The sequence below is a fragment of the Bemisia tabaci genome, chromosome 8 (genome assembly GCF_918797505.1).
Source record: "Bemisia tabaci chromosome 8, PGI_BMITA_v3".
Taxonomy (NCBI): domain Eukaryota; kingdom Metazoa; phylum Arthropoda; class Insecta; order Hemiptera; family Aleyrodidae; genus Bemisia; species Bemisia tabaci.
Window position 1 is genome coordinate 26,697,381 of NC_092800.1, and position 26,140 is coordinate 26,723,520.

The following is a 26,140-nucleotide window of genomic DNA, read 5'->3' on the forward strand; positions in this document are numbered from 1 at the left end:
TAATGGTCCGTAAGGAATTGTTGAAACCCCGAAAGTAAAAACTTCCACCTGTCGCTAGGAGGCCAGTGGAGGGTCTCTTGTCTCTGGCTTTTAGGCTCCAAAAAAAAACAATCCCACCTGAAAAATGCAAAACACGCTCAATCGCTCCCGTTTCAAGGTCTGTTTACTTGGATGTCTCGGGGGTACCACCACACCAAAAATCGACGTCCTGCTACCAACTGTCATATGAAAAAACTAAACTGTCCCAACTCAAACCCGTCCCAACTCAGCCACATCTCCCCTACTTAAATGTCTAATTTTTTTTGTCTAGTGATTACGTCATGACACCCAAATGGACTGATCGATTGGAAAACGTGACTCAAACCATCACACGACTTTTGGATGGATACGACATTAGACTGCGACCTAACTTCGGTGGTAAGCTTAAACATTACGAAAAATTACATACATAGAACAAATCTTGGATTAAGTGTAAAATCCTATAGGTATCTAATTTCTGAACATATATATGTGAAAAAACTTATGCTTCCACGATGACTTCGACTATTCGTCAAGACGCGTTTCGGCGTGTAGCCTAGATAACCGCGGAAACGCGTCTTAACGAGTAGTCGAAGTCATAGTGGGAGCGTGAGTTTTTTCACATAAATGTTAAAAAATCAAGTAACATCAGTTATCGTTCTCAAAAAAAGGGGACTGCGATTGCAAAACCCTATATCGATGGTGAAAATGCAGAAGTACGTAGGTATCACAATTTTTAACAGTTTTGAGTTACTTGCATACTTAAGCGTGTTGTTATAGATGTCGGCTATCTGCCAGCAAGAGATTATAATCGAAAAAAATCGGGAAGTCACTTCAAACCGTAGAACTTTTTTCGCGTATCTCAGGCTTAAGCGCAGAATCTCGTACATATGCTCGAATGCGTAGGTATCTCGTTCTGGCCCCTTCATTTGATCCGGCGCACCTGACGCACACCGCGCGCTCCTCAGCGTTTCCCGCCAACAGCGCATGCATCAGCTGATCAACTTTTCTGTGCTTTTATTTATTTTCAGGAATTTGCTGGTTTTGAAAAGTTGCAAAATGCTTATCACTCGAAGGCCCCCTAGTATCATTTCTTCTTAGGCGCACCTACTACAAGCGGCGCGCCGTTCATGTCTATTATTCACTCTCTGGGCCAAAGTAATCATGAACTGTGTCGTGCTTCGGGCTCCGGGCTATCAAGAATAACCCTCCAGCTAGCTCAGCAATGCGTGGGAGGAAAAACCCGGGCACGCAAAAAAATAATACTAAGGAAACTCATAAGAGGCAAAAATATGGCTATAGCAAACTCTAGGTTTGCGTCTCTCCAATGCGACCTGCAGCCGCGCAGCCGAGGTGGCTGGGGTGTTCCGTTTTTAGACAATCATCTCAAAAACTTGCTCCCCGTGCTTTTTCCCATTCATTTTGGTCCCCAAAAGACAATTCTGAAGTTTCAGCACCATAGCTGAAGTCTACACTTTCCCCCAAAGCTATGAAAATTTTGGGAGCAATTACATTGGTTTAAATGGGGAGAAAATAGGCTGATTCGCGGAACTACGTTTCTTGGTCGTAAAATGCGCCGAAATGATTTCAAACCTGACCATCTCTTGAGAAGTCGTCCAGAGGCCTATTTTGAATGAGAAAATTCCACTTTTGACCCAGTGATGGGGGGAGGAGGGGTCACGGCGCAGTTAGTTTGGAGGCGCTGCGCGCAGCAAAATGATAGCATTTGACAGTTTTTGATCAGCCTCAAAACAGGCCCTCCGAAGCTGAAGAGGCTAATATATCTCATAAATTGTAATAAAATAATGTACAAGAGTTGTTTTCATCCCATCAGAACTATTTTCGACCATTTACTTTGTTGCCTTGAAGGCTTTTAAAGCTTCACGTATCCGCGAGCGGGGCGAGCGGCGGGGTCCCAGGATGCTGGGCTTTGGGGCTCGTGTCGAGGTCAACTCATCTCCGAAGGTGACGTGTGCAAAAGAGGAAAAAAGGACTGAAACGCCTTATCACTGGAGATGGTCCGGCTCGTGAGAAAGTGCGATGCGGAGTTGCCGTAACTGACAGCTTGTGGCACGACAAACTGACGGTTCATCACATCGGTCAGTTGTATTAGAGTCAATCGAGTCACACAATGCTTCATCCCGTATGGATCAACTACAGCTTCTAAACAAGTTTTCAGTATTGTGCTGGTTACACGCTCAAATTTTCATCAATTTCCGATCAAATGGTGACTGGTGCGCACCATCTACCATCAAATTTCTGCGGCCTGCAAAAATTTGATATTAGATGATGGAGCTGTGGGGCTCATCCTTCATCTGATTTCCACACAACCATGCTTATTTCATGCTCATTTCAATCAACATGCTAGCTGTTTTGCTTAATTTCACTCATCAATCTAGATAACTCTCGACCGCCATCTTGGTCATCATTTTGATCGGAATTTGATAGGAATTTGATCGTGTAACTAGGCCATATGAGTAAACTCTATTTTTGATCTTGATGATCAAGAGCTGGTTCAAAACGCTATAATTGCAGGAATGTGTATCTCATGATAAAGTGTCATTTTCCAACCGAACAATACTTGATCCGACCGTATGAGATCAAAATATAACTTCTGATAAGGAATTATAAGCGTGAAACTCTTTTTTCAGTCTTTAAATGATCGAAATCCGGCGACAACAGGTTTAAGACACTAATTGTCAAGATACGTACCTCGTGATAACGGGTCAATTCTCAGTGCCAAAAACGCGAATCTCGTCATTTCTGCCGTATTTTCTGACAGTTCGAGAAATTATTCAAAATGCTGATGGAGTCTGAAAAAGCATCTTATTCTTGCTATTCTCAAGCATTATTACCCTTCTACTGACAATGAGGAGGAATGTAGACAGTTTTTATAGGTACTCTCCTGGAAAATCGTGTTTTCCGAGTTCCGCACTTCTGCACTTTCACCATTGAATATTCATTTACTAAGAGTATTTATTCAATTTATTTATTTAAAGGGGTACGTTCAAAACGGGCCATCTGGGGCTCGGAGCGCATACCTTTGAGACTTGCCCTATTCATTCACCTAACAATGCCCCATCTTTTCCCAAAGTTTCAAGCCCCCCAAAAATTTTGGGGAGACGCAGCGGGGAGTCAAAGTTAAAAACCGGCAAATTTTTCGCGAATTTATTACTAGTAAACCAAGAAGTTTTGGAAAACGCCGTTTAAACGAGCGTATTCAGCGTGACAAGAGCTTTCAGAAAATGCATAACATCATAGGGTTTTGTCAACTTCCGCTCGAGTTATCGCCTCCGAAGCGCCGGAACGCTCAAAAAAGACCCCTTATTTTTTCACGTTCGGGCTGATTTAAAAAAAGCCATTTTTTTATTTTGATGAAAAACTGATATGTTGTTCCTGACTCTCTGTAGCCTCTCAAGCTCTTTACCGCATGCCGGGGAAATGTTCTGGTCGCGAGTTATAAGAGCGGAAAGGAGCGAAGGTCGGGGAAATCGGCTATTTTAAACTGCGCGCGGCGAAGGATCAGGAGACATGTGGCAACAATGCGAGTTTGGCAGAGAAGTGTGATCCGCCGAACTGAGTGGGAGGGGACGATTTCCTTCCGATCAACGCCGCCCGCGCAGTTTAAAATAGCCGATTTTCCCAACCTTCGCTCCTTTCCACTCTTACAACTCGCGACCAAAACATTTCCTCAGCATGTCGTCACCTTCCAGGCAAAGTATCACAAGCGCCATGCGACGTTTAAAAATTTCCGCCGCCATTATATTTTTTTACTGAGAAATTGTTCAACGAAGCTGTCCGAAAATTACACCGAATTTTCTTTGTGCTGCCGGTAAAATTTAGTGAAATTCTCGAACAGATTCAACCAACAATTTCTGAGTAAAAAAATAAAATGGCGGCGGAAATTTTTAAACGTCGCATGGCGCTTGTGACACTTTGCCTGGAAGGTGACGATGTGGTAAAAAGCTAAAGGGGCCACAGAGAGTCAGGAACAACATATCAGTTTTTCAAAGAAATTAAAAATGGAGTATTTTGGGGATCGGCCCGAACGTGAAAAAAAAGCGGGTCATTTTTTAGCGTTCCGGCGCTTCGGAGGCGATAACTCGAGCGAAAGTTGACAAAACCCTATGATGTTATGCATTGTCTGAAAGCTCTTGTCACGCTGAATACGCTCGTTTAAACGGCGTTTTCCAAAACTTCTTGGTTTACTAGTAATAAATTCGCGAAAAATTTGCCGGTTTTTAACTTTGACTCCCCGCTGCGTCTCCCCAAAATTTTTGGAGGGCTTGAAACTTTGGGAAAAGATGGGGCATTGTTTGGTGAATGAATAGGGCAAGTCTCAAGGGTATGCGCCTCGAGCCCCAAATGGCCCGTTTTGCACGTACCCCTTTATTTTATTTATTTATTTAATATATTTTACGTATTTAATTGATTAGTTTTTTATTTTTCTAAAAATTATTATAAAATGATTATTACATTTTTTACGATCACTTCAAAAATTCTACTACTGCTGAGATGCTCCAATTCAGTTTGCGGTTTACACGGCAATACCAACTGTGTTCGCGTTCGCTGGGCCGAGAACAGGCAAACCGTTAGTCCATAACAGGTATGATTTCTCTCTCTCTCTCCCCTTCACAGTGTAATTCTGTTACGTCAGACTCAGTCAGGCTGCAAGTTCATGACAATTTCTGATTTTAGGAGATCCGTTGTACGTCGGAATGGACCTGACGATTGCAAGTTTTGATTCGATCAGCGAAGTAAATATGGTAGGTCGTTCTTCTTTTTTATAAACTCAAGAAATAATCTTCGTGGGCTAAAAAAAGTGCTAGTTAGTTTTTGGATCAAAATAATTTTCGTCTCCCCCCCCCCCCCTCGCAAAAGCCTCTAAAAATCCTGGAAACAAGCGCATCTGGTAATTCAACGATTTTATCGATTTTTTGAGTGACTTGCAGAAAATCAGCTTTTGGTTATTAAAAAAAAATTGATTGTGATGTATATGTTATTATTATATTAGTGATATGGCAACACTGTCTCCGAGTGACCTATGCTCAGGAGAGTGAGGATACAGTACATTCCACCACTGTGTGAAGATGAACCTGCTAGGTGCTCTGAGTATACTAGCTTAGGCTCTAGCTAAAGTTAGGGATGTATTTTCCTTTCAATACAAATATATTACAATTGGCGACGTGGATGAATAATGGCTACTATATGAAAGGAGAAAATCTACTGTGCGATAAGCGAGAAACGGAAGGAAATCTGTTGTAGGAACTGCCTTCTGTGTGGACGGCCTTCTTACTGTGTAAATATACTAAGAATAGTGCAAATGATAATTGTGTTCATCCTCTTTGTAAAAATGGTGAATGGCCCTCCATATGCCAAAGAGGAAGATTTTGAAGTGTGGTTTGAAAGACTTGAGCAATGGTTTTTTGCTAACAGTGTACCGGACTATAAACAAATTACTGTACTTCTGTCATTATTAAAGTCGGAGATTTATGCCTTGTTACGTTTAGCGACTCCTCCTAAACCTCCACCCACAGTTAACTTTAAAAAAGACAGTAGAATACCGAACTGAACATTATAAGCCAACGCTACCCGTAATGTCGTTGCGTTATACCTTTAGTGAAAGAGTACAGAAAAATGACTCCATCAATGAATTTGTAGCAAAGTTGAAAAAATTATCCATAAATATCCAAAAATTGTTATTGTGTAAATTCGGAGAAAATTTAGAACAACGTGATCAATTTGTGTGCGGAGTTGCGGACTAAAAAACATGAACATTAAAAAGAAGCTGCTAAACGAAACAGATCTCGCTTTTACAAAGGCATCACACATGTAAAAATCTAAAAACGTAGTACTTGGCATGTATCTTTCAAAGCAAGAACAATGTTGTTATGAAAGAAATGTTGATGACACAGTCCTGGAGCGTGTGATCAAAATGACTTTTATTTTGCATTCGACATTTATCCTCCTGTACCAGTGGCGTGCGGTGGGTTCAGTGACAGGGCAAGCTGTAGCGTTCGCCATCCGGGGGGGGGGGGGGGGTGTTAACGTAGTCTCTTTCCCTTCCTCCTCCCCCTAGCCTCCCTAGAAAATTCTTAAAATTTTACTCTATATGCTCTGTTTTTCGGATGAAATCTGATGGAACGTCTTGAAGAACTGTGGCTTTATTTCTTTCTCTCTTACTTATGATTTCGTTTACTCAACTTGTTTCGAATGTTATTGATCATTGGAGGACGGCTCCATGCTTTTAACTCCTAATTTTGCTTTAAGAATTTTTTGAGTTACTTAAATTTCCCCAAAAATTAGCTTTCTGCATTTAAAACATGGTTCAGAATTGTCTAATTCATCAGCAATTAGATCCAAGTGAGCGAAATTTTATAGAATTTAAGGGCATTTGCTCCGGAGGAGCAATTACAACCGCGACGGAAAGAGGGAACAAGATAGCGCATCGGAGGCAGAAGCAGCGCGCTGCGGTGACGGGCCATGAGATGGCCAAGAGAAGCGAGCTGCGATCGCGCAGCGAAGGGCTCGGACTCGGAACGTACCGCTCTACCCGCCCGCCTTGATTCCGCCGCCGAGCAGTGGCTCTCCGCTCAGCTGATCGCAAGCGATTCTCCAGCGCATGGGTTGGCCCGTGTTCGGGCCGCGCAGCGCGCTGCGCCACCTCCATCCGCCCAGCCGCTTTCCCACTGCTGTGGCTCTACACGTATTTCTGTAATTCTGTCTCTCTCTTTTTCTATTTTTAATGCAATTTACTTACTGAACACCTTTTATAAATTATATTTGCTGAAATGTTCAACATGAAATAGGTGTAATTTTCTTCTTTCGTTTGAAATCTTTGGGCAAGCAGTGCTTGCCTTGCTTATCCGGACCGCACGCCACTGTCCTGTACCTATGCAACAGACACATTCCTTGAAGTCTAATTACGCAGTTGGAATGTTTTTTGTTTTAAAGCTCAAACTTGAGTCTTACTTTGAGATACCTACGAATAGTGGACGAAGACGGGTAAAGGTGGTCTGCAGCTCTTTTGCTCGTCCTTGTTTCCTTGTTTCCTTGTTTCCTTGTTGCATTTTTTGTACATAAGTTACTTCATATGAAATGGAACTTACTCAGTAATTTTTGATTTTATTTTCACAGGATTACACGATCACAATGTACTTGAATCAATATTGGAAAGACGAACGTCTATCCTTCAGTAGTTACGATGAAATTTTGACACTGTCCGGAGACTTTGCTGAAAAAATTTGGGTCCCCGATACATTCTTCGCCAACGATAAAAACAGGTAAATAACTTAAGGATATTACGTGACCCATTTGAAGCCACCGATTTTAATACGGAGCGAGTTATTTGAACCGGAAGTCAAACCAAAATTCAACCAAAAAAAGAGAATCGAAATTTTATTCCATCCAGAGGACAACATTTCACATAGATATCATAAAATTGCACCCAAGATTCCGTTATACCTAACCTAAGTGCTGATAGTTTTTTCCTAGCTTACTTTCAATTGGTCGGGCCAAGTTGAGGACCACGAAGACGAATTACAGAATTGACCCGAAGGCTTACAAATTTCATCATCGAGGGCCCAGCTGTGACGGCCTTCCTTGGAGACTGGAAAGGGGGTGAAAGATCTTGACTTTGAAAATCGGGGTTCTCGTAACGAATTTGAAATTATTTTATCAGATTCAGAAATTTCGGGAAAAAAGTCATCCCCAGTAGCAAGAGATTATAGTTACTACGGTTACAGGACTTTTGGTCCAATTTTTTTTGTCCATAAATTTTTTCGTCCAATTTATTTTGTCCACGACTTTTTGTCCTTGAAATCTGGTCCAAGTTAAATTCGTCCTGGTAAATAGTTAGTCCTACGCATTTGTTCGTCCAGTGGTATTAGGTCACATTTCTGTGGTCCAGTAAGGTAAAAAAGTTATGTCCAAAACTCACGTCCAATGAGGCCGTTTCAGCTATTTCCTTTCAGCTTTCAGCTACTTTCAGTCATCGTCTGAGTCTTCTTCGTCCGAGTCCGGTGGATCTGCGCGTGGCGTGTGCAACTTGAGGTGGTACGCACATGCTCGGAGGTACTTCTTAAGTGAGTTCGTGTCCTTGTAATGTTGGTAATTTCGGACGATGTTGGCAATCATTGCCTGATTGGTAGTGTACTTCTTGCTCACCGGTGGTTTAAAGCGGCGATGACCCCCCCGAGCCTGTGTTAACGTACGCTCTGTGTCCTGTTGAACCGTTTTAAAAGCGTCAATGAGCTTCCAAATGTTAGCATGATGCGTGCCGACGATTTGGTTGAATTTTGAGTGAAAGCCCTCAACTGCGTTGTTTGTTCTAATACGATCTGCCAAAACTAAGTTGTAGACGTTCCATGTTTCGGGAGGGAACAGGGGAGGTACCGCACGTCTTCTTCCCCGAGCTGGTTTGCCATACGCACGTACGTGTGGTCAACGTACGTCGCAAATTCGGTTAAAGCGTCGTCTATTTCCTCATAGAGAAAAATGAAAGTTTCCACCAAATCTGCAGGAGGGATGAACGGCAGAGCCATGAGTTCCAGTAAGTTACGTCGTAACTCGGGTTCTTCTGTATTTAAATAATCGGCCCGCAGCCCTCGGCTAACAATCTGACGCCATAAGGACTGGGAAAAGTGGAATAAGCAACCGACGATGCGAGCGTTGGGGAATGCTTATTTTACCGCGTTTATATTTGCTGCTTCAAAGTCAGTATTTAAAAATTGAAAGCTGAAATGAATATCTAGTTCGGCTGCTATGTCCTTCACTTGACGGTATATGTTAGCTGAAACGCCGGTAGCTGAAACGGCCTCATTGGACGTGAGTTTTGGACATAACTTTTTTACCTTACTGGACCACAGAAATGTGACCTAATACCACTGGACGAACAAATGCGTAGGACTAACTATTTACCAGGACGAATTTAACTTGGACCAGATTTCAAGGACAAAAAGTCGTGGACAAAATAAATTGGACGAAAAAATTTGTGGACAAAAAAAATTGGACCAAAAGTCCTATAACCAGTTACTACTGGATTCCAGAAGGGAACGTAAACGCTTTCATTACTGGGTACCTACCAATAGTAAATCAGAAAAGAAAATTAAGAGATGACGTATTCTAAAAATTCAGTTCCTCATGAATGAAGTAAAAAAGGGTTTATAGTATTTCCGTCCACCTACATTAGAAGTAGGGAATAAGAGCACTCAAAATTAGACCAAAAAGCCCTTTGTTAGCAAATAAACTTTAAGGAGCCGTCGCGTTGGCGTGTACCATATTCAGTATAGGCTCTGTAAAGAACACCTCGAAGGTGCGTTGTGAAACGTATACATCACTCTGGTTCGGATTAGATACACTCGTTCATAACTAACTTTTTCCCTTTATCGGTCAAGTAAAACTTATTCAGCAGCGACGACGGCAGATGGCACGAGGATCACATTTCATTGTCATGCCTTGCGTTCTGTCATGACGGTAGGTACTGACGTCTAGGATTTTGCGGTATAAGGACAGTTTTGCCAGGGGTGGGTGCCGGGGTGCGCGACCTATCTACATGTCATGCTGGAGTTTTTGTCCATTTCTATTTTGGAAACAGGTTACCTATTAACTCAGTTCATGATGAAGTCACAGTCCCCTTTAGAAAATTCCTATACTTATTTATTTATTTATTGTGTGTCGAAATATGTCTAATTATAGGCTTTCCTGGAATTTCATCAGACTTGATATGAAGTTATTTCAATCAATTATTTTGTACACAGTTTTTTACACGACGTTACGGAGAGGAACAAATTGGTGCGACTCAGTGGAGATGGAAGTATTACGTATGGCATGCGATTCACGACCACATTGGCCTGTATGATGGACCTCCACTATTATCCTCTTGACTCTCAAAATTGCACGGTGGAAATAGAAAGCTGTAAGTATTCTTTCCTAAAACTAAATTAGGAATTAGGAAAAATTTGTTTCTTGCGAGTGCAGGCGTAGGATGCAAAAACTTCTGAGACGAGGTAGATATAATATTCATTGAAGAGGCTCCTCTTCAAACTCTGCTTCTCTGACCGAGAGGAAGGTTATTTTAGGTTATAACGATTGTTGTTAAATGATGCGGATGTATAACATATACCACAAGATGGAATGGGTTGACCCGATAGGGCTCTCATTTTTATTTTAGAGGGCATGATGATGTTTTCATTGAGATTAATTTGTTTGAACACATACAGAGGCAGGACTTTTCTTTGAGCATCTGTATCGACTTATGCCTGTAAAGAATGGCGATTTAGGTTGACACTATTATACCATTTGCTGTCAGATGATTTTGAAGATGACAAGTTTTTGATGTATGTAGACGAGTTTTCAACATTGTTTTGTGCATTAGAATTTGGAGGTAAAAGTGGACTGCTCGTTGAAATAGAGAAATTTGACAGTTTACTAGAGGATAATTGTAGTTCCACATTCGATGATGATGTTGCTTCATGAAAAATATTTGAAAAAGAGCTGTGATAAACACTGTGATGAGATGATGATTTGACATGATTGTTAGAGAAATCATTAGACACTTTCTTAATGGGACTGAAAGAGACATTAACAGCAAATGGTGTGTTAGTTGATAAACACTTATCACGGCTACAGGTAATGTTGTTTATGAACAAAATATCATCGTCTGACGACTCAACATTCAAATAGTGAAGTTTCTTTTCAGGGCAATAACGAGCAAAATGATTTAGCTTACCGCAATTGTTGCAAGTTCTACCATGCGCTGGACATATGTATGCATGATGATGTTGGCCACAGTTGGAACATTTTTCTCCTTTGGGACGAGAGTCGATATGACGTCTGGGACTCGGACTGCGAGAACGGCTAGAACTCCGAGACGATGATCGAGACCGGTAGTATCTTGGATGAGGAGAACTTCGACGATGTCCGCTGTTTCTTGAACGTTCATAGGGATAGACAGAGCGAGAACTGTAGCAATTTAAGTCTGCTGGAGAATAGGACCATCTGGGTTTTAATGGTGATCGGCACCGTCCGTACCTTGATGGAGAGTACCGATTTGAGTTTGACGATGATGATGATGATTGCTCGTTCAAGACGTTGACTTCAGCAGGTGTTGATTGAAGTTGCTCCACACGATGTTTGGAAAGCTGAATTTTTTGGCAAATTCAAATGTCTTAGCGGGTCTTGACTTGCCTTCTAGAAGTAAGCGTTCCTTGATACTTGAATCATGAATACCATAGATGAACAGATCTTTGACAATGCTGTCTTAAATATCACCGAAGTTGACATGTGTGAGAAAGATTGCGAAGGTCGGTGACATATGATTCATGTGTTTCATCCGCTTTTTGCTTTCTGCTGAAGAACTAGATTCGGTCAACAGTTACGTTGGGCTTTGGTGCAAAATGTTTGTGAAAAAGTGCAACCAGGTCAATAAATTCGGTTTTGGAGATGTCAATTTGGAAAGATTGGTAAATGATGAAGGCATTACCAGACACGCACTTGAGCAGAAGAGCGTTTTTCCTGTGATCAGAAGCTTTGATGAGGTCAGTGGCGACAAGCCATATCTCAAACTGCAGATACCACTGTTTCTAATTTGCGGAGGCGTTTCCTTCGTATGACATTGGAGGGCATTCTGTATCTAAGTTTGACATTCTGAAGCCTTTTCAGATGGGAAATCGAAAAACTATGGACGACGACGAGACAAGGGATTTTCGGGTTTTGGTGATAAGGACGTGGACAGAAGATGGGCTGAGCATTAGGCATAGGACTTGAAGAGTGCCATTGGAACGAAATCGTACGTTTGGACGAATCATACTAGGACATAGGACGGACAGATACATGGACAAACAGACTTTTCGGACGAGGGCGGGGCAGATTGACAGGACTTACGTTGGACATGACTGGACTAGATAAGGCATGTGGCGACCGGTGGCGGTTAGGCTCTTGCAACCTCGTGACACGCGACTCGAACCGGACATGATTCGGCGACTAACAGATCACAGAAACGCGAGCCTCAGGTAGCCAGAAGAAGAGAAAGAAAGAAGCAGTAGAAAGAACTGAAAATGATAAAGACACACACCTGACATCATGTTAAGAGTGAGAAATGAAGAACTAGTGGAGTTACGGTATAGACGCCATGATGTCTGTATTCAATGTGCCGCCGCTTCGACATCTATCTCGGCGGCTCGGTTTACATGCAGTATTGCCAGATTCTGACCCTGACAACGAGGCAACGGATTTTGTCCATCACAGTTCGGGCCAATCACGTGATTCGACAAAACGGCATTCATACGACGGTTATACTTTTTCCCGAGCGTTAGCGCCACCTCTCCGAGATCTTTCGGCTGAGAAGGCCGCGGCACTAGGTGCTCGGTTCTCAAGCGTCTCCGCTTACGTCATTCGGGTGCATTTCTAATTCCCTTAAACTTTGTGTAGAGTCGCTAACTTTACGGCACAACAGATAGAAACGGTCGGAATGTACACCATCAGAATGTTAAACAGTTAATACAAGTTGACGTCACTCGATCTCAACGACGTCCAATGGAATAGAAAACATGATGAAATATAGTAAACGCCAGTGCCAGTGTCTGGCATGAACAACCACCCTTGAGGCAGGGGCTCCCAGCTGGTGTCCGCAGGATTGCTAAACCTTGTTATATACACCGTTCCTTGCTGCTTTAACGGTAACTTCAATGTTTTTTCGAATGCAGTGCCTAGCTATAATCTGGTGGTTTGGACGTTGCAGATGGGTACACGGTGATGGATGTGGTGATGTACTGGAAAGACACCGCGGTGCGAGGTGTGGAAGATGCAGAATTACCGCAATTCACAATAGTCGGCCACGAGACAAACGACCGGAAAGAGACGCTGGCCACTGGCATCTACCAACGGCTGTCACTCTCGTTCAAGCTCCAGAGAAACATCGGTTATTTCGTCTTCCAAACCTACCTCCCCTCCATCCTCATTGTGATGCTCTCTTGGGTTTCTTTTTGGATCAATCACGAGGCCACTAGCGCTAGAGTCGCACTAGGTAAGTCCTGTCAAGATCCATTGTCAGTCCGCCCCCTCGTGTGCTGGGCCCGCATTCTGCCGTGCTAAAAAGAAACGCCGTATGAGCCAATTTTTTTTTTGTTGGACATGAAATTATACTGAACTAGCCGTGAGTAGCTCGCTTCGCGATCTGACATGCCTAGCCGGGGAGTGCCCCTGGACCCCAGTTCTTCGCTTCGCGATGAACTTGCGACTCGCTCTGCGAGCCGCCACCGCCCCACATAGTTCTTAACATTGATAAGAAGACAACATCTTCGTCTTCATCTTCTTTTTCACCAAGTTTTACGGAAATTCATGTTCCAGGAGCCGGGGCCGCATAATATAGCGCGACCGCCATCTTGGATTTTTAAAAGTTGAAAATCTGACCAAAAATTGAGTTGTTGAAAAATACCCCCTGATACCGAATTTCATGAAAATCGATCGAAGTGAAGCCAAGACATCATGTTTAAAAATGTTTGAAATAGGACCAAAAATTCGAGTTTCCCGTCAAAAAATACCCGCTCATGCCGAGTTTCACGAAAATCGATTGAAGAGGAGCCAAGATAGCACTTCAGGCCAGGGCATCTTTAATTTTTGAATATCTGACCAAAAATTCGAATTTCTCGTCGAAATATATCTTCTACTAGCCGTTCTGGACGCGCTTTGCGCGTCCGTCACGGCCAGCCAAGGGGCTGCGCCCCCTGGACCCCCGATCACTCGCTACGCGAGTGACATTCGACAGTCGGCTCGCTCCGCGAGCCATTTATCTCAGTGATTGGACATTTGATCACTAAGATGTATACATTTTGGAGACTCTGGAGGGAAAAATGATTTTGTCACAGAACCTTGTTGCCGGAGCGTGCCATCATTTGCACGTGAATAGATGTGTGGAGATAAAGTGATGATGGGGATCGATCATTTCTTCAAAAACGCATTTGACTGGGACGCCATCCCATTGAGTGGCGGAAAAAGACAATCCATGGATCTCCTTCCGCGATTTGACTCGCTGAAGTAGCAAAAGTTCATCTTTACCTCTTAAGAAGATTATCGGTGGCGTAGGGGTCTAAAAACTGCTCAACGATAGTATAGTTCGAGTTCCGAGTCGCAATGAGCCTACTCGTGTTTTTTTTCTTTTTTATACTTTCATCACATATAAATTTCTCTGATGTTTTTGTTTTATTCTCTCCGATTGCATATTAGTAATCATTTCCTCATTTCATTTCCTTTCCCTTTTCTTTTTCTTTTTCTGTAGCATCTGTGTCCATTTACAATTATTATTTTAAAATACCTTTCCTCTAGTATACAATTGATGCTTCAAACGTAATGAACTGTTTTAATGACATTTTCGGCTAAATCATGGGTTTTCCCAGGAAAGCAGCCTCTCGTCCCTCCCGGACTCTATTGTTGCCAGATAAGTTGCTTTCTTAACACTTTTCCCAATTCAAATCCATGTAAAATATTCACATTTATCGCACAATCTGGCAACCTCTCGAGTGAAATAGAAAAAGGTAGAATCGCTGAAAGTCTGAATCCTTCGAAGTTTATATTAATGATGATTGCCGAATTTCACAAAAATCGATGGATCAGGAGTCGAGATAGCTTTTTAGGCCATGGCCGCCATCTTGGATTTTGCAATTTTGAAAATGTGACCAAAAATTCGAGTTTCCCGTCGAGAAATACCCCTGCACGATAGTTTTCACAAAAATCCGTCGAAAAGTACCCCCTGAAACCTGAAATTTCGTCTATAATGCTGTGACGTCACGCGACAGGATTGAACCTGTTCGGCGCGGTGCAGCGGTGAACAACCTCGTATCTTCGATGCATTACCGTACGGAAAAACAACTTTTCGCGCTCGCAGCCGTCTTGGACAACGTATTGGAATCGAAATAATTTTGATCAACTCCTCACGACAATTGGCAAGCGTGTACCAGTTTAAATGAAATCGCTTCGGCCAATTTCTCTGTAGGGGGGGGGGGGGGGGGCAGAGTGAGTGATAACAGCAGTTTCATATAGAGTAATGAAGCATGCTCTGTTCAAAATTGAAGTCAGCAAAGGCGTATCTTCATTGATTTCAGAGATATGGAGGGGGTTGCCTGCCGTATGTCTCACATAGAGGCGAGGTTGCAACGATAGACTGCCGTATGTCCAGGAATCTCGGGCCCCGGATGGCACTCACGGCATTTTTCCCACATGCTTTTCGGACATACGGCACTCGCCCCGTGCAGTCCTCGCCAAATTCCTGGACTCACGGCGATGTTGGGCCGTTGACTACCCCCACCACCAACCATTTTATCTGATTTCAGAGTTCCAATTATGCATGATTATGCTCTGATGAATTGTGATCAGTTGTGCTCTTTATCATCTGCTGGTAGCACGTGATTCGTTTGCGGGTAGAGACGCATTCTCCTTTCATTATCATTTTCGTTCATAATGTTTCCGGGTACAAGTTCTACCTTATTCTTTTAAGAATTAGAAACTAACATTTTTCCGTGAAATTTTTAAAGTATATAATTTTATGTTTGAAAACGATTAATGAGACCTAGAACATTTAATTTCTTTTGTCAATTCTTCAATTCTTTCTTTCCTTCTTTATTTATGCTCACATGAAATGAGAAAGGGAGAATTCAAACGACGATGGACTCATTCAGTCTTACGTCACAGCCAGCATTGATTCTTTCGACGACGGTCTCGGGTTCCAGACGATTGGCTCTCCTTGTCGCACTAATGGCGTTTTCCCGTAAGAAACTACTTTTAAAATCCAGAACGAATTTTTGACCTTTTAAACGCCGGGAACCGCAAAAATTTTTCCTAAAGATTTCTAATTTGAAGAACCATAAGACACACCTCAGATGTGTAATCACTTGGTTCGGGTCAGAGAAACCTTGAACTACCTAAGATCATATCGGTGAAGTTTGAGGGATCAAAAGGCTGTAATTATTAATATCATTAATATAAACTTCGAAGGATTCCACTTTTCAGACAATTCCACCTTTTTGCTATTTCACTCGAGGGGTTGCCAGATTGTGTGATAAATGTGAATCCCTGCTAAAAGTGTTACCTACATGAAAAATGACACGTAAATGGACGATTTACATGAGATTTGACATGGAAATAGCCAACTTAAATGAGATTGGCATGGAAATCTTGACTGCTTCCATCCAACTTGCATGTCAATTAAGTAATTAACACGCAACGTGAAAGTCATACAGTATGGAAATGAATGGTTCACATGCAAGTTGGATGGAAATGTTTTAGTTTCAACACCGATCGCATCTATGTATGTATAATCATTTACTATACCACACTAAATACTAGACTATACTTTTACATTTTACTTACTATACTTTTACATATTAACACTAAGTACTTTAGCTTATCATTCATCTTTGTAAAATCTCTTATTATCTATCGAATAAATAATTTCTCATCGCATGGAAACATAGCTGGTGCCTCCCAATCGCATGGAAATATCGGGTTGGTCAGCGGTGCGCATCGTGCTCCTAGATATTCTATCGAAAACAGTGTGAAAAGTATTCAAATGTAGTATTTTTTTGTTCCGGAACATAAGTCGGCCACCCAATGTGACGTGCGGAACCATGGAGTGATAAAGTTTGTCAGGAGTGCAAGAGGAGAGGAACCATAGAATAATAAAGCTAACGCCGCCTAATAAGGCGTAGCTTTATTATTCTATGGAGGAACACGCGGCGGACATAACCTAGATAACCTAGAAGGCGACAGGCGATGTGGAACTAGCCACTAGCTGACGTCATCAAGGTACACATGATATTTCCATGCCAAAATTTCTCATGGAAAAAGTTTACATGCCGAATTTTTTTCATGGAAAAAATTTCCATGCGAATTTTTCATGAAACCGTATTTACATGCAAAAGTCAGCATGTAACACTTTTAACAGGGATATTTTAGGCCTTGTCTCCACGGGAAGTTTTCATGGGATTTGTCCCAAGTTCGAATCGCAGGAATGAAACTTCTGGAATTTTTCCCAGTTACCGTCTCCACGGGACGAGGCTCATACGGTCCTGCGACTAGTTTGCGCGGGAAGATAACTTGGTTGAAGTCGAGTATTTAACCTGGATTAAAATAAAAATTGCACTCAATTGACAAATAGACACATTATTTTAACTAAACGAACATGGACAATGGAGTAATCAACAAAATATCGCACAATTCGTTTACACTTCTTCTTCCTCTCTCAGTGGGTCCTAGGAGTAAAATGACCATACTTGGTACTGGGAAAAATATTGATTAACTCAATATTTTTCCCAACTTCGTAAGTGGGATTTTTCCTTGGGACAAATCTCGTGAAAAGGCCCGTGGAGACAAGGCCTTACATGGGTTTGAACTGGGAAAAGTGCTGAAAAAGCAAGTTATCTGCCAACAGTAGAGTCCAAGAGGGACGAGAGGCTGCCTCCCTGGATAAACTCATGATTTAGCCGGAAATGTCATTAAAACAAATTGGTTCTATTTGAAGCATCAAATGTTTAATACGGAAAGCTATTTTAAAATAATAATTGCAAATGGACACAGATGCTACATAAAAGGAAAAAATGAAAGGGAAAGGAAATAAAATAAGGACATGATCTACTTATGCAATCAGAGAAAATAAAACAAAAACATCAGAGAAATTGATATGCAACGAAAGTAGGTATAAGAAAAAAACACAAGTGGGCTCATAGCGATTCGGAACTCGAACGACACTATCGTTGAGCAGTTTTTAGACTCCAACTCCATCGATAATTTTCTCAGAAAGTAAAGATGAACTTTTGCTACTTCAGCGAGTCAAATCGCGGAAGAAGAGCCACAGACTGTCACTTTCCTCCACCCGATGGGACTGACGTCCCAGTCAAATGCGTTTTTGAAGAAATGATCGATCCCCATCATTGCTTCATCTCCATATACTTATTTATTAATGTGGGAACGAGGGAACGCTCCGGTAACAAGGCTCTGTGACAAAATCATTTTTGTCTTGAGAGTCTCCAAAATGTATACATCCTAGGGTCTTGTCTCCACGAGCCGTTTCACGAGATTTGTCCCAGGGAAAAATCCCACTTACGAAGTTGGGAAAAATATTGAGTTAAGCAATATTTTTCCCAGTACCATGTATGGTACTTCTACCCCTAGGACCCAGTGAGAGAAGAAGAAGAGGTGAAAACGAATTGTGCGATATTTTATTCATTACTAGTACATTGTTAATGTTTGTTTAGTTAAAATAATGTGTCTAATTGTCAATTGAGTGCATTTATTATTATAATACCGGTTAAATACTCGACTTTAACTACTTTATCTTCCCGCGCAAACTAGTCGCAGGACTGTATGAGCCCCGTCCCGTGGAGACGGTAACTGGGAAAAATCCCAGAAGTTTCATTCCTGCGATTCGAACTTGGGACAAATCCCATGAAAACGTCCCGTGGAGACAAGGCCTAGTGATCAAACGTCCAACTACTCAGAAAAAAAAGCTCTCGCGAGCCGAGTGTCACTCGCGTAGGGAGTGATCGGGGATCCAGGGGGCGCTGCCCCTCGGCTAGCAGTGATAGACGCGCAAGGCGCGTCCAGAACGGCTAGTACTAAAATAAAGGTGAACTTCCGACTCTTGAATGAATTCAGAACCACATATTTTAGATGAAGAAACTGCAAAACACTTTGATTCTGGCGAGAATGAAGAAAGAATGGTCAAAGAAAAGAATGTCAGGGTTTGGACTAGCGGGACTGATTATCAGAATGCACATTACAATGAGCCGAAAGGCTGTGGCTTAGGGTGGTTCTTATTTTTCGACTTTTCGAAAACCAAATATCTGACCCCCCACAAAGTTGTCTTCTAGCGTCAAATGAATGTACAAAAAATTTCAGTCGGATCGGATCATCCTAGGTGGTGCCGCCGGGGCCGAGAAGTCTCCACGCGGGAACTTCAAATTTGGGACGATCGCGTTTTTCTGTAATTTTGCGAATTTTTTTCCCCCTTTAAAATGTAACTACCGCTTTGAATTTTTTTAAAGTAACTCACTTTTTAGAGCTTTTTATGAGGAAAATAACATAAGTTACCTGACCACTTTTGAAATGCCCCTTTTCCACCCCAGTGGCCACATTGTGCGATACCGCCAATTTTTCCTAACATTCTCCCCGCAATGTGTGCCTTTTTCCTACCTTTAAAATGTCGCTACGGCTTTGAAATTTTTTGAGGAGGTAACACACTCTTTAGGCAGTTTTACAAGAAAAAGAACACACCTTTCCTGACCACTTTTAAAATGCCCTTTTTCACCCTTCAAACGAGCGTCATCGTGCGATTTCGCCGATTTTTCGTAACATTCTCCCGGCACGGTTTTGCCTAAACGAGTTTAATTTTTTTGACAAATCAAAAGCAAAATCGCTTCAAATTCATGAAGTAGAGTGCCTACCTAGTCATTTAAGCCAAGAGGAAACACACCCTCTCGAGCTCCTGGAAAATAAAGTCGACTTGGAGGTATTTTAGAGCTAAAAGGAGCAAATTACCGATGGTAAGTCCCGTTCATATCACTGAAAATAAATTTCCTCGGTAGTTATAATGCCTCGGTTTCTTGAATATGGTTATTTTAAGTACTCGAACACTAAAACCACAGATTTTCACAACATGGTACATTTTGGAGACATGAAATTACCCATCGGAACCGCATACTTCTCAAATTTTCCATGAAGCTCTCCAAAAATGACCTGCTTTCTGGGCCGACGATTCGGCCATAGGACCGAGTTTGAAATAGAAGTTTACGATAATCTAAAGCTCAAAAATTTAACAAGAGCACAGGAACGGTTTCCGAGTTTCCGGGGGTCGGGGGGGTCGGGGGGGTGGGGGAGGACAAAATCCCATCTAATATTCGCCGTTTTCTTGTTAAATTGATGTTGCTGCGGGCTTCTACTCGTTGTTCTCACATGTTCATCCTATCGTTACTACACTACTTTTTCACGTAGAATTCAAATTTCACGTCAAGGAATCTATACATCGATTCCCTTTATCAATTTTCCCCGATTTTACAAGGAACATTGATGGTTTCTGGGATCGATATTCGTCAGTATCGGCTAACAAAAGAATTAATGTTCCTTGTAAAATCGGGAAAAATCGATGAAACGAATCAAAGTATCCATTCCTTGACGTGAAATTCGAATTGTACGTGAGAAATTAGTAAAGTGTCGACAGGCTGAACATGTGAGAACAACGAGTAGAAGCCCGCGGCAACATCAATTCAAAAAAAAAAAACGGCGAATATTAGATGGGATTTTGCCCCTCCCCCCCTCCCCAACTCGAAAGCCGATCCTATGCTCTTATTGAATTTTTGAGCTTTAGGTCATCATAAGCTTCCATTTCAAACTCGGTCCCAGAAAGCAGGCCATTTATAGAGAGCTTATCGTATCGCGTATCGTTAGGAGGAATCCCGGAAAATTGAGATGGCACTATAAACTGTCACGCCAGAAAGCAGGTCATTTTTGAAGAGCTTCATGGAAAATTTGAGAAATTTGCAGTTCCGATGGGTAATTTCATGTCTCCAAAATGTACCATTCGAAACAAAAGTAGGTACCTATGTCACTTTTTCCGGAACTTTAATTAGTATATTTCTGCAAAAATATCTCATTTTATTCATTTCTTGTTTTATTTAATTTATTTGTTTATCTATTTATTTATTTTTATTTCATTTCATTTCATTACATTTATTTATTTATATTTATTTATTTATATTTATTTATTTATTTATTTATTTATATTTATTTATCTATCTATTTTTATTTTATCTCATTTCATTTATTTATTAATTTTTCTTCATTTTAATAAGTATCATTTTGTTTAATTTGTTTCATGTGTTATTCACTACTTTTTCCAAAAATTGATCCAATTTTTTATTATTTATGTTTCTTTGAAAGTACATAATGTATAAATTCCAAGAATATCACTGCTTTCAATCATAGAATCTGCGCTGGGGACGTTTATGAATGCTAAATTACCCTTTGTCCTCACGCGAGGCATTTTCGCTCCACGGCAGCGGCACTCGGGCGATCACGGGGGTTAAGTAACATCGGGCGTAGTTAGTACCTAGATGGGAGGCCACTTGGGAATGACCGCGGTGCAGGGATTTGCATGATGGCTAAGAATGTCGATCAAACATTCTCAATTTTCAATTTTTTTCAACTTATTACTCACATTTAACTTACATAGACATTCCAAACTATAGCTAATTCGAAAAGTAGACTCAACTACCTACATTTTCAAAAAAATTAAGCTCTCCAAGTATATTTCTCGCCCCGCAGTGCATTTTTGAAAAAATGTCCAATTTTCAAGTCCATCGGACCACTGTGCGTGATCCCCAAAAGGGATTTTATGGGCACTTTAGGCTAAAAACACGTTTTCATACGTAGAATCGATTGGGCCTAGTTCCGGCCGTATGTTAATTTTTGGCCGGAAACGGGCCCTCTATGCTTTCGTTCACTGGACCAAAGTGAACAAACTCTAAACAAGATTTCGTACAAAAATCTTGAAGGGATTTCCAAATTTGAGAGTCAGAAGACTCCTCCTTGCAGCTCCGCAAAGGGAGAGCGAAAAGGCTCTAATTCGGTATGATAAAATTTGACCGTTTTGGGGGTCAATTCCTTATTTCTATTCCCACGGTCCTTGACTACGCCCTGGTGCGCGACAGGTACGAGTGTTTTGGGACACCCTTTATGAAGACTATCGGGCTAAGATTAAATGATCGTATATTTCTACCACCTCATGTTGATGAATTGGTGGATTTCCGTTTAGGTATCACAACGGTGCTGACCATGACAACCATAAGCACCGGAGTGCGAAGTTCACTTCCACGGATATCTTACGTAAAAGCAATCGACATATATCTCGTCATGTGCTTCGTTTTTGTCTTCGCTGCCCTCTTGGAGTATGCTGCTGTTAACTACACGTATTGGGGCCACACCAGAGCGAAGAAAAAGGCCAAGAAGAAAAAAATTGAAGATCCTCAACCCACCACTGGTAAAAATTTATTTCACGACTTATTTGCGCCAACTCTGCAATAATGTGGTAGGTACCTACCTACGGGGAAAATATTGTACTTAAGGAATATTTTCAGGCAGTATTGGTGTCTCAAAATCGAGACAACTTAGCTGACGACACCTCTGCCTAGTCGGTTCCTACAGTTTCGATACAACAGTAACGATACGGAGGGTAAAATTTCACAAAAAATTGTCCCTGCGGAGATATAACGCTTCGTATTTAGGGGTCGTCAAAAACATATGTGAACCGTTCCGTTCGTTACCGCTACTAATCTTCGAAACTACGCGTCATAGACGGGAAGAATGAAGATGGCGGCGACGAAGCCAACCTGCTTACTACCACCACGCTGTCGTTGTTGACACCTCGATTTTTTGTTTGAGGTTAAGTAAGTTCTGCGTGGATGTTTCATATTCTTTACAGGGTGTCCCAAAAGTCCCTTCCACCCCCTCTAAAATTTTACCTAATTGATATTTTGAAATGAAACTTTGGGGATGTTCATAGATCAATGTTGGCTACTTTTGGGGCCTCCCATGGGGACGGGCTTCGGAGCCCAACTTTTTTTTTCAAATGGCACCCCCCTTCCCCCTTTGTGACACATCATCGAAAGAGGATAAAAAAAAGAAAAATTTTGGCTCAAACTGAAGTCAAAATCTTGATTTTTGACAAAATGGCGGCCGGTCAAAGTTCAAAATAACGGAAATTCAACACCTCCGTTTTCGTTGACGGATTGGGACGAAACCTGATATCCGGAGATTTTTGGGAAAAAAAACACGATTGTGGCAATAGTTTTCCGGAAAATTATGTCCCTTGCAAAATGGCGGCACGGCGAGAGAATATTTAGGCTGCTTATCAACGGATCTGCAGGAAACTTGGTATCCAGAGAAATTTCAGCACGAAAAAAGCAAATCTTTCATTGGATTTTTGAAATTTGGAATAACTTCAAAATGGCACTGGAAAAATGGCGAAAACGTGGTATTACGGACACTTGCGGTTAGATTCGCATGAAACTCGAGGTCCTGTTGGTTTCTGGTTCGATAAAAATGACTTTCTCGCATTAAATTTTTGAAATGTTAAATAGGTACTACCAAAATGGCGGTCAAGCATCATGCGAATCCAACCGTAAAAGCGTCCGTAATACCAAGTTTCCGCCATTTGGAAGTTATTCAGAATTTCAAAAATCCAATGAAAGATTGGTTTTTTTCGTGCCAAAATACTCCCGGATTCCAAGTTTCATGCAAATCCGCCGATAAGCAGCCTAAATATTCTCTTGTCGCTCTAGGTCGCCATTTTAACCGCCGCCATTTTGAAAACGACAGAATTTTCCGAAAAACTAATGGCACAATCGTGTTTTTTTCCCAAAAATTTCCGGATACCAGGTTTCGTCCCAATCCGTCAACAAAATCGGAGATGTCAAATTTCCGTTCTTTAGAACTTTGACCGGCCGCCAGTTTGTCAAAAATCAAGATTTTGACTTGCAGTTTGCGCCAGAAATTGTATGGCTCTTATTTGGGATGAACTTTCTCAAAAGTTCGAGGAAGTAGGAAAAAGTTTCACTGAACATTTTTTTTTCATTGTTTTGCGTTCTAACCAAAATCGCGCACAGTTTTTAGTTTAAATTAAGTTATACGTATGTGCAATTGAACCCCTGAACATAGGGCAAACATGGCAACAATGTACCGTAAGGTCCCTTAAAATTCATCGGAGGTCTCTTTAAAGGCCAGAAATGGAAAGTACCTACCTACGCGAAGGAATACAAAGGACTCACTTTCTTTTAAACGTAAAGAAGCGTATTTTCATTTATGATCAGTCGAGCTACAATGCCGCGTTCAAATGGCGAAGAGCGTAACCAGGTTGATAAACATTTGAGGATAGGCTTCTCCTTTACACTCGTTCGCTATTTTCTGCGAGGTTTGGTTTCAATTGAATGACTAGGAGCTTTGCTAAGAATTAAATAAATAGAATAAAATTCAACCTGTCCCATGTGTGACTCCCCCCCCCCCCCCCCCCCGAGTGAGTCGGGGGCAGAGTAGATAAACTTCAAGTTAAAGAAAAAATAAATTTTTAATGAAAACTTTTTGGGTTAGGAGTATCGAAACATGAAATGAAACAGTAATGAAACTTGTAATATGCAGGGTGTCTCAGGATTAAATACGAATATTGAAGGAGTCGATTCTTTGGGCCAAAAAAGACGTTATAGTGGTATAAATTTTTTCCCCACAACGCTTTCCCTGGGCGCCACGACTCTCCAAAATTGGAGGAAAAAAATCGTCTTTTTAACACGGTGGAAATGTTCATCAACCAATATTAATGAAAGTTGGTAACTGGAAGTAATTTTTAGCGTTCTTTTCATATTTGACCGCCAAAGAAGGTAAAACTCATTTTGAGGGGGGTTTCGGGAGGGGGGTACCGAACCTAAAAAGGGCCAAAATTCATGTTTCTGGCGACAAAAATTGATTGCACCACAAGATTCAGCGTTGAAAAATATTGAGAAAGTGTCTCCTGCGTTTTTTCGCTATAACTCATGGTTTTCGAGATAATAGGGACTAATAGGGAATAATAGGAGCTGATAATAGGGGGACAATAGGGCCCCCACGGAAAGCGTTTTTCGAAAAAAAGTTATACTACAAAAACGTCTTCTTTTGACCCAAAGAATCGACTACCTATCGACATCTAGCAGCATATCAAAAACAATATCGTTTTACACATAACAATTTATTTTTACAGTCAAAACGAGAAATTGGCAAGCAGCCATCAAACTTCAATTGAAAACTTCGAAAGAGGACCTATCCTAGTTAGCCATAATATGGTTTATAATACCTATCAAGATATCTAAAAAGACCTATGAAATAGCTGAAAATAGGTATAAAATACCATATTAAAATATCCTATAAAGTGCCTTTTTTAGGTATAAAATACCATATAAAATAGGGTAGTATTAAATACCACATTAGAAAGGTATAAAATGGGGTAGATACCGCAGGTGATTGGGTAGATACCCCAGGTGATGGGGTCGATACCCCGCGTGATGGGGTAGATACCGCAAATGATGGGGTAAATGCCCCAGGTGCACCGTTGGCTGTCAGACGGCCGCTGAGCCTTGCGGAAATATAAAGGATACACAATAAGTCAATAGTACGAAGTTAAAGAGCACGGTCCAACTTCGGGGTGCACGACGGCAGGGTTCCTGCCAGTTGCCTCGGCCCCTTGAGGGCGCCTCGCCGGTCAGCCCGGCCCTTACTTACTAAATGCCCCGAGTGATAGGATATCATTTTAAGTGTGTAAAAAGTAGAATTTTAGGTGGCCTGTGCAAAAGATAGCATATGTAACTCATAAAAATTGTTTATTTTTTGCACGTGAATACAAACAAATTAATACAGTACCAGGGGTTTAGAATACATCCTGGTAAAGATATGAGGAAAACCAAAAAAAAAAAAAAAAACAGGAATTTAAAAATAATAACACGGGTCAATATCCCGGTAAGACTTTGACTCGATCTGACCACGCTGAGCTACATAAATCGAGTTGTCCATACTCTCCTTACTATAAAGGTACCTACTCTAGTTTTCCCACGAATTCAAGTCCGTTTCCAGCTTAATAAAGTACTCATCGACGGCGACGGCATAAAGAGCTAGTGCTAGTTGCAGAGGGTGTTCACAAGGCACACTCTACTACAGGTATAGACAAACGGGGTACCGAAAAGGCAGCGCTGAGAATATAGGTCATCGAGTGACGTTGCAAGTCGTACCGTCTTTGCCGCGTAGTTCAAAATTACCCTTTCCCAAGGCTCTGGCAGATAAGCTATCAAATGAATTTAAAAAAATTGATAAAACTCAAAAGAACAAAAATCTTAACTATGAGCACGAGTAAATGCCACGATCTTGACAAGACCCACTCTCAGAACAGAAAGTAAACAAGTTTTCAATATGGCGTCGCAGTCGTACCATTGGACCCTGTCAAATCTACGCGTTTCGACGACTTTCTGAAATCCCATTTGTCCATACCTGTAGCAGAGTGTACCTTGGGTTGTTCACCAAGAAATGAAGCCGAATATCATTAAAATCCGTTCAAATGGAGGAA

The 26,140-nt window shown here is 41.4% G+C and overlaps 1 protein-coding gene across 1 annotated transcript in view; it reads left to right on the forward strand.

The window, feature by feature from the left end:
* Nucleotides 1–310: 310 nt before the first annotated feature.
* Nucleotides 311–26,140, forward strand: part of LOC109035783 (gamma-aminobutyric acid receptor subunit beta-like) — a gene marked incomplete at its 5' end in the record, with an annotated part of 33,446 nt that continues 7,616 nt past the window's right edge. Inside the window, 6 exon segments of the mRNA XM_072303552.1 lie at nucleotides 311–417; nucleotides 4,717–4,784; nucleotides 7,156–7,301; nucleotides 9,777–9,934; nucleotides 12,758–13,042; nucleotides 21,818–22,042. Of these exon segments, the coding sequence (XP_072159653.1) occupies nucleotides 311–417; nucleotides 4,717–4,784; nucleotides 7,156–7,301; nucleotides 9,777–9,934; nucleotides 12,758–13,042; nucleotides 21,818–22,042 (989 nt within the window).